The sequence below is a fragment of the Bubalus bubalis genome, chromosome 12, assembly GCF_019923935.1.
Source record: "Bubalus bubalis isolate 160015118507 breed Murrah chromosome 12, NDDB_SH_1, whole genome shotgun sequence".
Classification (NCBI taxonomy): domain Eukaryota; kingdom Metazoa; phylum Chordata; class Mammalia; order Artiodactyla; family Bovidae; genus Bubalus; species Bubalus bubalis.
In genome coordinates, this window is record NC_059168.1 from 73,493,614 (window position 1) to 73,508,030 (window position 14,417).

A 14,417-nucleotide genomic window follows, 5' to 3' on the forward strand; every position below is an offset into this window, starting at 1 on the left:
GCCATTTCCTTCCCCAATGCATGAAAGTGAAAAGTGAAAGGAAGTCACTCAGTTGTGTCCGACTCTTCGTGACCCCATGGACTGCAGCCCACCAGGCTCCTCCGTCCATGGGATTTTCCAGGCAAGAGTACTGGAATGGGGTGCCATTGCCTTCTACATGTTTGCTGCTGCTGCTGCTAAGTCGCTCCAGTCGTGTCCAACTCTATGTGACCCCATAGACGGCAGCCCACCAGGCTCCGCCGTCCTGGGGAGTCTCCAGGCAAGAACACTAGAGTGGGTTGCCATTTCCTTCTCCAATGCATGAAAGTGAAAAGTGAAAGTAAAATCACTCAGTCGTGTCTGACCCTTTGCGACCCCATGGACTGCAGCCTACCGGGCTCCTCCGTCCATGGGAGTCAAACCAACCTAATCAAACCAACTCTAATTGATAATTTTGCTCTATTAGGAGCAATAAAATAGCAGATAGCTCTAGGTTTGGTATATTGGGGCTTGACAAAATATAGAATAATTTCAGTCCTCACTACTTTTTATTGAAAAAGATATTACAGCACCCATATCCTAGAGCAAAGGCATGCTTGGCATTTAAATGTCCTCACTTGGCCAGCTTGCCTGGCACTGAGTGGAAATATTTACCAGCCCTGTAGCAGCAATACCAGGGTACATTTGTTTATGCTGTAAATTCCTACTGTGTTTCTGTCTATACTCTGAAACCATTGTACTTCATGATATGTCACAGAGTTAGAAGCCAGAATGGAAATCCAAGTGTGTAGTACCTCAGAAGCCAGGCTAACGGGGTGGATTTAATCCTGTGATAAGGTGAAGTCATTAAAGGCTTTGAAAACAATACTTTAGGAAAATGTACACAGCAGGTCAGTAAGAGGAGAAACTAAAGGATAATAGGAGGCTAGTGAAATCATTGGCTTCCCCGGTGGCTCAGACGGTAAAGCGTCTGTCTACAATGCGGGAGACCCAGGTTTGATCCCTGGGTTGGGAAGATCCCCTGGAGAAGGAAATGGCAATCCACTCTAGGACTATTGCCTGGAAAATCCCATGGACAGAGGACCCTGGTAGGCTACAGGCCATGGGGTCACAAAGTGAAATCATTCAGGCCTGGAGTGACAAGGGTCTGGACTTGGAGGGGAAATCCAGGAACAGGTCAGCTGGAAGACTTCTTCAACTTCATCATCAGCCTGTCCTTTAATAATAAAGCTTGTGGTATTAGCAGCTTGGGTAAATGGAGTGTTTGTGTTTTGAACTGACTTTTGGCTTGCTTGAGAATCATTTCTTTTAGTCTTGAGCTAAGTTTTTTCTAGCTTTGGTCCTGGGTATTAGGGTATTTGGAGACATGTTTCTACATTAACCCTGTTAGCAGGATTTCTCCTGAGAAATTGTCTAAATGGGTCTTGTTTAAAGAAAACCTTATGCCTACAACCTGGTCCAGATCCCTCAAATAGCTGTCAAGTACCCAACTAAGCAACCCAGTCACCCACTCAAGAGAGCAGGAGCGAACTTAAACCCATCGGGCCGGTGCAACATCTGGAGCTACACAGAGCTGTGAAAGCTCTACCGTTGTGGGTTAGTCCACCCAAAGGACGGAAGGTTATGGGGGATTTACCTCCCTTTCAGAAAAATGTTCTCAGATATTACCCAGAACATAAATGGGAAGGTACCCCAGGGTGATTTTTGTAAAAGGCAAAAATGTTTATGCAAACTGAAGGGAAGTCAGAATGCATTTCCCCTAAGTATCACAGAAAGCTTTCCCGTCAGCTGATGGGCCTTCGTGTTCCTCAGAGTTCCTGGCCCTGGTCCTGTGTGCATTACCCTGACCTTGCTATGTACCCCCAAGCAGAGGGAGCTGATACCTGCAACTCTGTTCCCAAACCCTCCGTTTCTTTGTATTTCCAGCTGTTGTCTTTTACTTACAATTTCAGTAAAATAAGCAGGACCTCACTGCTCTGTTTTGTAGGATCCCCTCCCAGGTTCTTAAATGTCTTATCATTATCCACCTGACGGGCTGTGGTCATTCAAAAAGGGAGAAAGGATTTGAAAACATAAACCAGGAATGTCATCTTTTTTAATCCGTCGATTAAAATTCACAGTTGAAAATCTCAGACTTTGTGTGTCCAGCTTCCTAAAAGGGTTATAGCATAATCTTAATTTGTGTATTATATGCACTCCTAAAAGGTTATACATACGAATCATTGACTTCTATTAAAATCTCAAAGATGTTTTCCTACTATGAAAACCACATTTACCAACAAATAGTAAAAGTACCCTTCAGAATTCTAATTTTAATTTCAAAGGACTGTCTTGCTTTCATTGATGTTCAGTCCGCCCGCATTTAGTGCCCTCATAAAACAGCTGTAGGTAGTTAGTCAGATGGACAATTAAGCCATATGATCTGGGATACTCATGAATTAAAATATACCACACAGTAAGTTTCTATTTCACATGAAATTCTTTAATTTTATTGTTCCAGGGAAATACTATATACTGTGTCTGTTTATCTGAAAATTGATAATTTGAAGAAGCGTACATGTGAAGTGCCACCATTGTTTGTTAATTCATTCAGCAAAAATCGTAAATTTGGGGGAGGGGGGATAAGGCAGGGTAAAAATCATTTCTTTAGCAGAAACGTATTGAGTTCCTAAGAGTCCTGTTCAGCTATGTGGTATATAATGGTGACTAAGACTCAGTCCCTGTCACCAGGGAGTATCAGGCACCTCCTTATTGTTGTTTTTTTCCAAACGACATAATGCAGACTGACACTCAAGTACCCATGTTTCAGAATGTATCTTTTCTTTACATTTTTTCCCTTGATGAATGAGTATATATGGAGAACCTCTACCTCAAACTTCCTATTTGATCCAGAAATAGTTGGCTGTTGGTGTTTGTTTCTAAATCATGTTCCCAATATTTTCCTGCCCCTTTTCCCATTTTTCCAATATTGCTTTTGAAATACATTTACCAAATGATTTCTGTAGTTTAAAATTTTAACCTCATTTGCAAATGAGATTTGGAATATGAATTTTTAAAATACAGATGGCAGTGACTACAATGGCTGTGGCATTCCTCTGGCCACTGAGCCAGATCTCCCCCACGTGGATGCGTCGCCCATATTTTCAGGTAACTTGGGCAATCCTAGATTTGTACTTTATGATTAAGGCATTGTTACTCCCCTTTAAATCAACTTGGCTCCTATGTCTGACTTGTCATCAGTCAATCTTTACGGACCCCGACTAATTGATAACTAATTGAAAAAGGTTATTATGTTGACAGAGCCTTTATCTGATTAACTTTGGTGAATTTGGATTACACAGTATCCTAAGTAACACTTAACCAAAGTCTCTGCCAATCCCAATGCACATGGGGGCTCTCTGAGTCCTAGAAACACTATGATCTGGACGCTGCCCTGTCCACTCACCCCATCCTAACCTGGCATACATCTACTGCAAATTATCACGATCTTATGTCGTTAGATAAATTCTATAGAGCAGAGTCACAAATGTGCAAACATGAAACCTTGCTTTCTGAACTTCCCTATTTTGTTGAGCCACAGTGATGTTGTCTTCAATACCCAGTCTGGAGAAAGCAGTGAGAATAAGGTATCTTAGAAACAGTTCTAAGACATTATATACTGGTCTTTTGATCTCAGATGCAATTCCAACTTGTCAGGATTGCTCTGTCCCTCCCCTGCAAATTTCCATTTCAACATTTAATGCCAGCAGTAAACACATTTTGAATTGTTTAATAACTCTTCTGTGGCTGTTTGCCTTGCCGGATGAATGGAAGAAAAGTGTGCTGCCTCACAGGGAAGCCTGACTAGGCAGGAAGGTCGTTACCCAACTGTAAAACTCTAACCCCTTCTAACTGGAGCTGTGCATACCAGATGCAAAAGCTGGAAGACGCTAACTTCTTCAGGTGAACTCAGCTAACACTCAGGCCCCTCTTTGCCTAGGTGCTTGTGGTTCTAGGTTTGGCCAGACATCTAGCAGCTGGGGCTTTGATAACGAAGAATATCTTCCGGTGCTGAACTGGAGTTTCCTCAAGAGATTGTTGGTGCCCATATAATTTCCAGTGCATGTCTCTCCCTTGCAGGAATAAAATGACTCTCTCCAGATTCTTACTGTTCCTCTCCCTTTTATAATTCCTTGTCTTTACTGAAACCATTCTCACCATTGCTCCCAGATCTGCAGACTGAGAATCACTTATCTATTCCCAAGACTTCCTACACACATATTTAATAAAGACAGTCTGCACGGATGGATCCAATTTAAATGGAACCATTGCAACAGCTTTTAGATTTGTGTATTTGAGCAAAGAGCAGAGGTGTCATGACCACAGTTACCCATCATGAGGCACAGAAAAAGGAAGCGAAGAGACCCATTAAAAGACAGAGTAACTTAGAAGCACAAGACTGAAGAGAGAGGAACTCGGAAGTGTTTATCTCCTCGCTGTGCTTCGTTCTTCATGTCTACAGCGGCCTTCTGAGAGCTAAGGGTTAGGAAAGGCCTTCTCTGAGTACCATCACTGTAAGGCTCTGAGAGACAGAGACCATACCTTACCTTCGTGTTTCTAGTGCTTCATGCATAGGGAGGAGTAAACGAACCTGTGTTGGAGTAATGAGACAGCCAGGTCAAGAACTCTCTTTGAAAAGCCTCTTAGCACCTTGAAGCAGTTTCCAGTTTAGAGGGGGAAGGGAAGGGGATGCATGTGCATCCTTGAGAAGGACCACACAGTGACCAAAAGCTCCACACGTGGAAGAGAGGAGACTAAATAAAAGAATCTGTGGTCAGATGGAATCTCTAGTGTCTAGGAAGTTCTTAAGATCACTAGTTCTCAAACTAGCAGGATTCAGAATCCGCTGAAAGGCTCATGAAACAGTGCTGCCCTCGCCCCAAGGATTTTGATTCTATTGGTCTAGGGGGATATGGGGCAAAGCACGCATCTCTGACAGGTTTCCAGGTGATGCTGCTGCTGCTTGGTCTGTGTTCTGCACTTTGAGAACCACTGGCATAGAGAAGTGTATCTAAACACATGTGAATATTGTGAATGGTGAAACAGAATGATCATTGAGCTTTTGAGTCATGGTTGAGCTGCTTCTTTCAGTTCACCTCAAATAGTGATGTAACCCTGGGCAAGTCAGGTCTTTTTTGTGTATGAAAGGGGAAGTTGGACTGGAGGCTTTATGAGGTTCTTTCCTTCTAACTCTAGAAGTTAGCATTTAAAGAACTGGATGTGGCATAAACTTGCCATTTGCACTGTCCACCTGATGATGCTCTGATGGTGGTCAGGCTCTTGGGTGTCTGAACCCAGGGGTCTGACCTGGTTTGCCCTGTTCTGTCACTTTTTTCCAGATGTTTGTGATGATGGGCATTAATTTCTCTCCTTTTTTCCCTCTACTGTTTTTTTTTCATCTTCACCACCTCTAGGAGGAAGAGCAAAAACAGGCAGTAAGTGAACTTCAGAATTCTCCACCTCTTGCTTCCTTTGCATGTTCTTCTTTTCCTCATATAACTGTTGCATACTTTCTCCTCTCCTCCCTGCATCCAGATCATTTCTGCAGAGTTGGTCTTGTGTACAGCCCTCCTCAGTTCTCTCCTTGGTGTTGTCAAATGGCCTAAAAGCCCTCATCATGTTTACCTAATAGTGCATGTTCTTATTTGAAACCAGAGCTTGTTGAATTTGTCTTCAGAGTACACATCTATTGTGTTTATTTAAATATGCATGATTAGCCAGGCTATAATTGCATTTCCTGCACTTATGTTCTCTGCCGCTTCATGATTAGGGTGACTTTAATTGCTTGAAAAAACTTTCAGGATGGTGGGGGTGACCTCGGGGCTGAATACTATGCTGTGAATGACTGTGCATGAAGATGTGCATCAAAGTTCCTTTGATAACTTTAGATGTTCTTTAGTCTTAAATAGTCTTCTCGGTGTTCCAGCTCCAGCAGCCTTCTTAACAAAGTTACCAATGAAAGCTAAGTGGTTGATCACGCTGTAAGTGATTTCCTGTTCAGAACTACTCCAGCGGGATCTCAGCGGGATCTCTGGTTTTTCTGAGCTGCTTGGTGTTTAGGGAAGGTTTATGTTTGTTTTTATTTTTCCTGATAGCCACTAACCCACACTGGAATCAACCAAGGGTATATCAACGATGGTAACACCATCTGTTTATATAATATAGTCAGGTTTTCAAAGCATACATTTTTTTATACAAGCTAAACCTGATTTTTAATTTAACCTCAAGGCTTTTTTTTTTTAAGTGAAATATGTCATTCAGTGTACTCATTTCTTATTCAAATATCCTCATTTCTTATTCAAAAAGCAAATTTATCCATGTTTTAAATTAAGAATAGGAATATAAAACATTATATTTACTATTATTTCCAGTTAAGAAAGCAATGGAATCATAGGGAAAGGATGGAAGAGGTGAGTAATGAGGGGAGGAGCCAAGAAAAGAGAAAAGGAGACTGTCAAAAAGAGGGAAAGAAGACAAAGATGAAGTCAGAGTAGGCAACAAGCCCATACATCTCAATAGCTTTAAAGTAACAAAATCTTGTTTTTGTCTTTGCTTTATTTGTTTTGTGTTTTCCTCACTTACACATCATGCATTACTTTCATCCTATGGCACCTTTGTATCACTGGGAACATTCACATGGGCAAAGCAGTAAATGATCAGGATGGAAGGTCAAGCCCAGCCCTTAAATGCTTTTCCCAAGAAGTGACACATATCACTTTCACTCTGTTCCACTGGTCAAAGCAAGACATATGACCACACTTAATTTCAGGGAAGTATGATCCTACAATAACAAACAATAGAATGGGAAAGATTAGAGATCTCTTTAAGAAAATTAGAGATACCAAGGGAATAGTTCAGGCAAAGATGGGCACAATAAACGACAGAAATGATATGGACCTAATAGAAACTGAAGATATTAAGAAGAGGTAGCAAGAATACACAAAAGAACTACACAAAAAAGATCTTCATGACCCAGATAATCATGATGGTGTGATCACTCACCTATAGCCAGACATCCTGGAATGCGAAGTCAAGGCTTTAGGAAGCATCTATGAACAAAGCTAGTGGAGGTGATGGAATTCCAGTTGAGTAATTTCAAATCCTAAAAGATGATGCTGTGTAAGTGCTGCACTCGATATGCCAGCAAATTTGGAAAACTCAGCAGTGGCCACAGGAGTGGAAAAGATCAGTTTTCATTCCAATCCCTAAGAAAGGCAATGCCAAAGAATGCTCAAACTATGGCACAGTTGCACTCATCTCACACACTAGCAAAGTAATGCTCAAAATTCTCCAAGCCAGGCTTCAACAGTATGTGAACTATGAACTTCCAGATGTTCAAGCTGGATTTAGAAAAGGCAGAGGAACCAGAGATCAAATGGCCAACATCCACTGGATCATCGAAAAAGCAAGAGAGTTCCAGAAAAACATCTACTTCTGCTTTATTGACTATGCCAAAGCCTTTGCTTGTGTGGATCAAAACAAACTGGAAAATCCTTAAAGAGTTTGGAATACCAGACCACCTGACCTGCCTCCTGAGAAATCTGTATGCATGTCAGGAAGCAATAGTTAGAACTGGACATTGAACAACAGACTGGTTTCAAATCAGGAAAGGAGTACGTCAAGGCTGTATATTGTCACCCTGCTTATTTAACTTCTATGCAGAGTACATCATGAGAAATGCTGGGCTGGATGAAGCACAAACTGGAATCAAGATTGCTGGGAGAAATATCAGTAACCTCAGATATGCAGATGACACCACCCTTGTGGCAGAAAATGAAGAACTAAAGAGCCTCTTGATGAAAGTGAAAGAAGAGAGTGAAAAAGTTGGCTTAATACTCAACATTCAGATAATGGCATCCGGTCCCATCACTTCATGGCATATAGATGGGGAAACAATGGAAACAGTGAGAGATTTTTTTTTTCTTGGTCTCCAAAATCAGTGCAGATGGTGACTGCAGCCATGAAATTTAAAGATGCTCCTTAGAAGGAAAGATATAACCAACCTAGACAGCATATTAAAAAGCAGAGACATTACATTGCCAACAAAGGTCCATTTAGTCAAAGCAATGGTTTTCCCAGTAGTCATGTATGGATGTGAGAGTTGGACTATAAAGAAAGCTGAGTGCCAAAGAATTGATGCTTTTGAACTGTGGTGTTGGAGAAGACTCTTAGGAGTCCCTTGGACAGCAAGGAGATCCAACCAGTCCATCCTAAAGGAAATCAGTCCTGAATATTCATCAAAAGGACTGATGCTGAAGCTGAAACTCCAATATTTTTGCCACCTGATGGGAAGAGCTGACTCATTGAAAAAGACCCTGATGTTGGAAAAGACTGAAGACAAGAGGAGAAGGGGATGACAGAGGATGAGATGTTTGGATGGCATCACCAACTCAATGGACATGAGTTTGAATAAACTCTGGGAGTTGGTGATGGACAGGGAGGCCTGGCATACTGCAGTCCATGGGGTCTCAAAGAGTCGGACACAACCGAGTGACTGAATTGAACTGAACTGATAATCCTCCAGTTTGTTTAGAAGAATTAGAAAAGCAGGTGCTGGTAATGCCCCAGGGATGTGCCTTATAGCTGAAACTATTTGCTGGGAACTTCTTCCAACCGTCCACCCAGACTAGCATCTCCTGGGCCCACTCTGAATGTGCCAGCAAAGTATGTGATCAAGAACACCCCATAACACTGAGAACACCATTCAGAGGAGCACAAACATGGTGGATATTTATTTTAATGGCAGCAGTAAGGGCTTCCAAGAGACACTTCGTTTTTAAAAAATTTTATGGATTACTGTGTAGTCCAAGAATCAGAAATGATCACTTCTGGCATATTACTTCTCAGGTCAATTTAAAGCTGACCTTGAGCCAACAGGGGATTAAATAACAACATGTTCATTCCAGTGACCTTTGATCGTGGGTGAGATCATACTCTCCTTGAGACTGGCAAAATGAGAAGCTAGACCCAGATCTCTGGAGCCTGCCATGAGCAAGCCACTTGTGTACGTGTGTTGGGAGTTCTTGGTCGCTGAGGTCCTGAGCTCACAATGTAGTTCTCACTGTCCCAGGGGACTGTCCAGAGCATGAATTGGTACAAATTGTTTTTCCCTCATCCTTCCCTACTGTGATGTGAGATAAGACATCCTGCTCTGTGCATACAGGTAGAAATTTCCTCTGTCTGCATCACAGGTTTAAACTGGACCCACCTAAGACTTAGCTACTGCTGCTGCTAAGTCGCTTCAGTCGTGTCCTACTCTGTGCAACCCCATAGACGGCAGCCTACCAGGCTTCTCCGTCCATGGGATTTTCCAGGCAAGGGTACTGGAGTGGGTTGCCATTGCCTTCTCAGTGAGGTGCAAATTTGAATGGACTGGCTTTGCCTAGTTCACCAATATTTGTAACATGTACAGCTGGGAAGACCATACAACTTTAGAACTCAGGCATCTGCTTTAATCTGTATCATTATTGATCGAAGCACCAAAAGGTATTTACCACAGAACTAAGTCGTCAACCTTTCTTCCTCCCGGGTTCAGACTGGTAGAGCTTAATTTCTTCTCTATCAAAATGCATTACCCTGTATGGGTTGTAAAATAATTATAAGATTTTTTAAATGAAGAATTTACTAGACATCCTTCCCCACACTGGCTCTGTAGATCCATTATAGAGAACTCTTTATACTATTTACCTTCTTCCCTTTCAGGGATTATTTTAGTTTTGGGGGAATTTGAGGGAAATGGATGATAACGGACCTTAACTGTGATTTGGGGGCTGTGGTTCTACCTTCAGCCTCCGCCACTTTTCCAGTACTTTCGTGACATTAGTACCTCAGCTGATAATTCTTCTGTCTTTCCTCTCCCCTTTCCTTCCTCCTCCCCCTTCTTTTTTCTCAGATCTTAGTTTTGTAATTAAGGGTAGAACTGCCTGGCTGTTTCAGATAAGACTTCACTGAGTGACTGTTCGACCCATGATATACCCTACAGTTTAACAGACCCAGGAATTAGATTATATCGGTTGAGTCAGGGTTAATCAGGCCGATGATAATCGTCAGACCATAATTAAAGGGCCTTGTCTGCCTTTTTCACTACCGCATCCCCTAGCCACTAGCCCAGCTCATGCCACATGGCAGATACTCAATAAATAGTTGCTGAATGAAAGCTTGTATTAACCAAATGTATAAGATATTGACTTAAAAACTGTGTAAATTTATAGGTTTTTTTGTAAGGGACATAACTGGTTCAAGAACCTAAGCAGTAATTTTGCTCAAGGTACTTCCATATAATAGGTAGATCTAGCCAAGGGACTAAATGATGGTTCAGAAATGTCCTTTATAAGAAGAATCAGAAAAACAATTTTCAGCATTACCAAAAGAATAGGAAGAACAAGCCAATATATTAGTATTTTTATTAACTGTCTTACTATTTCTCTCTAAAAAACAGATAGATTATGTGGAGTAAGAGCATCCTCTCTTTTTTAAGCACAAATAATCTTTAAAATTCAGGATACCTGTAGTTGTTTGTATCCATTGAAAATACTTTGAGCATTGCTTAGTAAGAACCCCCTGCCCATAACCAGAAGTGTGGTACAGAGGGGTACACTAAAGTAATAGCAGACTGGTGAAAACCCTTCTTTGATGGTGGTCTTGAACTGTGGACTACTCCCTCAAGGTCAAACAGTCTCCCAATCCTACTCTGGAGGGATTTCAGTGTACAGATTTATTCTAGGGACACCTTAAGGGTCCATTTTTCGCAGCAGTCCATAAAATTTCACTGCTGCACTGCTAATGCCAGATAAAATGAGCTATCCAAGGCAACAGTTCACTTTACTCATGTAGCGTGTATTCCTTTAAACATTTCTCCAGTTTCTTCTATTAGAAGATCATTACTTTTTATATACAGATCAGCATCAGAGTTAAAGACTGTAGACAGTAATGCATAAGGATAGGGGACAAGGGTGACCTTGATCCCAATTCGAAGAGTAGTGATCAAGAGAGTTATATAGGTGGTAATCAAAATTATGTAATTAGAGGATCTTGGGGATTTCACTAAGAGAACATGCCTCTACTTCAGACAGTTGGGATATCAATTGGATCTTGCCCCAGGCCCTTTCTGATTTCCAGAACCAGACAACCACCCCACATAACTAAACCAGAGAAAGCATGGTGTGGGCTAGCTCTCAGAAGCCCCCTTCTCTGACCATGGCTTCACCAAATACAGCCATGGTTGACCTGTGATTCTGCCAGGACAAACCTCATGAATGTGTTAACTTTGTAAGTTTAAGAGAAAGTACTTACCAAAAAAAGGCTAAACAGCAACAAATAAAACCCTCCTCATTGTCCATTAAAGAGATTATTGGTGAACCCCTTGATGTGTTCATGGGTCGGTTTCCCTCTTGGTTCACTTCATCTTTGAATGCAGTTTCACTGAAAAGTGATTCACATGCCTCTTAGAAAATTTGCTGGAATTCCTTGGCCCCACTATATTCTGCAACAGAAGCCCGAGTCTTCTGCTTCCTGACAGGCAAAGGATTGCCATTTATTTATTTAATCTTCAAGCAATGTCTTATTACATATGTTCATTTGAGCAGTGGGTGAGCTTGGCCTTTTGGAGGATCAAAAGAGAAATCCTACGCAAATACCACCCTGAAATAGTATGAACATTATTTCATGGTTGGCATGATGCCCTATATTCAGAAACACAAGCCAGGTCAGTGATAACCAGAGCCTTAGGCACCATTGCTGCCCTCCCTTCCAAGTTGGCCAGCTGCACTAATGGATTTTGGTAAACAAAGACCAATGTGCTGAACTCTGTGACCATGCCCCAAACCCTTAGCCTGGTTCCCACTCCCACTCTTTGTACATCTTCCCATAGATGGCCTCATGAAAGTCTTCAAACATGGTCACATTCACCAGTCTTGGCTCCTGTACTTACTTTAGGCACCTGGTAGCTTGTTGGGGTTTTTTGTTTGTTTTCTCCAAAAGAAAATGTCATAGCAATATTGAAAAATAGGTACTTACATTTCATTTCCCCCAAACTCCTTAAACAGAGAGAGCTTATAGCCTGAAAATATTAGGGTAATAGCTTTGGCTCTTTGCAGCACCCCCAATATTTTTCATCACTGGCATCAATCACAAGCTGAAAGGTTGCCTTACCTACTTGGTTTATTTTCCTCCTATACTATATTTATATCTTTTGTTCTCGTGATCAGAATGCATACAATATATGAAAAATATACACCACGGCCTCTGGAAAAGGTTTCTATACACCAAGCTGGAGAAGTTCACCCTCCAGTAGCCTAGGACATAATATCTCCCCCCGCAGAATACTACAGTCTGGGTCTCATCAACAGAAAAGAAGGTAACTTCTAGGTTTTGAGCCCAAGAGCCTGGGAAATTGACTTAGAAAAAATTGAACCGGGAAGATGATGTGAGATACAGGAAAGGGACTTGGATCTGATGGTGTACATACCGAGCTGCAAAAAAGTAGGCAGACAGTCAAGCTTTTCATTTGGTCTATTAGATATTTGGGGGTACACTGCTGGAAATTTAGTGGAGAAACAGGGCTAGCAACATAAAATTAGAGTTTGACCCATAAACACGGCAAAATCCATCGTAGACAAAAAGAATAAAGAGGAGGTAGGATTGTGGGTTCTCATGAAAAACCAGAAAGTTTCAAGGAGAAAGTTAATAAGGCAATTAAGACAAGGATTTGACAATAAGGTAGCAACCTTGTAAAGGAAAATTTCACTACGGCAGAGTGTAGACAGCTCTGAAAGATGGACTTTTGTCTTCTTGTCCAACCTGCTCAACCCCACCCCCACTGGTGTCACCTCAACAAAGGAAGGAGTTAAATAAGGAGTTTACCTTACAGAGTTGCATGTGAATAGATTGTTACAAAACCTCACCATGTATGTAACCTTTACAAACCTCAATTTTCTCATCTGTAGATTTCCAGTCCACAATTCTTTGATCCTTTCATCACTGATACCAATCGGTGTATTTGGGGAAAGGCTATGAACCAAGAAGGGTCTGCGGAAATCCTCTTGGGTTCATTTGACTGATGTTTCCTTTTGTGACTTTGAAACCCTCTGACTTTCCATTCATTTCCTGGGCCCTCTAACCAACTCCTTCCCCAGGGTTTATCATACCAACCTTCTCCCTTCCACTTCTCTAGACAAAAGAAAGCATCCTAAGAAAACAACATCAACTTCTTCCATGATCCCTCTCTTTTGGCTTAGCTCTGGGATTCTGGGATGCCTCCCACAGAAAAAAGGTTCCCTACACTCTGTTTCCGTGAGACCTCACTCGGCACCCTCACTTGGCATGCGATTGAATCCATGACCCTCCACTTGGAGAGCATCTGTCGGCGTTGCCATGCATCCTGATGCCATACCAATCTCTAGGGTTTTATAGCTGACCTCGGGCTGATTCTGATGTTCCAAATTAACAGCAGTGCCAAGGTAGGGAGCTTCCTGGCTTAGCATCCTTAACTGAAATGAATATCTGTTTAATTTCAGCCAAAGAATCATATTATAAAGAGTATGGGAGACTCCTTTGCACTGTTCTCCATTTGCTGCTAATCATAATTTGGCAAGTAGAATTACTCCCATTTGGCTGTGCAGTGTAGATTGCCCAATGCTTAAAAAAAGAGAGAGAAGAAAGAAATATAGAAGCATTCTTTATAAAATTATAGACAATGCAGAAAGACAGTTACCTGCAGCTAAAGTGGTACTTTTAATTCAGCCACTATGGAGAACAGTATGGAGGTTCCTTAAAAAGCTAAAAATAGAACTACTGTATGACCCTGCAGTCCCACTCCTGGGCATATATCCAGAGAAAAACATGATCCGAAAGGATAAATGCACCCCAGTGTTCACTGCAGCACTGTTTACAATAGCCAAGACATGGAAGCAAACTAAATGTCCTTTGACAGAGGAATGGATAAAGAAGATGTGGTGTATGTATACAATGGAATATTACTCAGCCGTTAAAGTGGTATCTTTAATAAGAACCCATGCCAACTCATTATTGCTCTTCAAAGCTGGCTAACCCTAAATCCTTCCATGCTTTTATTACTATATATTTCATATTAACTTATATATAATATTCAATATTTATCCACTGCCTTCATATTTCAAATTTCAGCTCCTATATTTAACCAGCTCAGATCTCAGGAAACCAAGCGAGAATCGAGGAGACTCTCAGGCCTATAGCTGCCCCCGGACAGCTCCCAAATGTGCAGAAGAGTCTCAGAGTTTATTCTTGGCCCCTTGAAGTTTCTAACCTGATCTGAAGCTAGTGGTGGCCCCCACTTCCTTCCATAGCAGCTCACCATTTGGGAAGAGAGGCCCTGGGCAAGCCACTCTCTTTAGAACCTCATAATGCTATCACCCTCAACCACA

At 41.6% G+C, this 14,417-nt stretch overlaps 1 protein-coding gene across 14 annotated transcripts in view; it reads left to right on the top strand.

Moving 5' to 3' along the window:
- The window catches only part of DTNB (dystrobrevin beta), a 244,784-nt gene that overhangs the window by 205,642 nt on the left and 24,725 nt on the right, over nt 1–14,417 (top strand). For 10 of the 14 annotated variants that reach the window (XM_025261414.3, XM_044926157.2, XM_044926166.2 and 7 more), the window contains one exon: nt 5,433–5,453. The exons of the other annotated variants lie outside the window; for them this stretch is intronic. In XM_025261414.3, the coding sequence (XP_025117199.2) occupies nt 5,433–5,453 (21 nt within the window). The remainder of the gene's footprint in view (nt 1–5,432; nt 5,454–14,417) is intronic. 14 annotated transcript variants of the gene reach the window in all.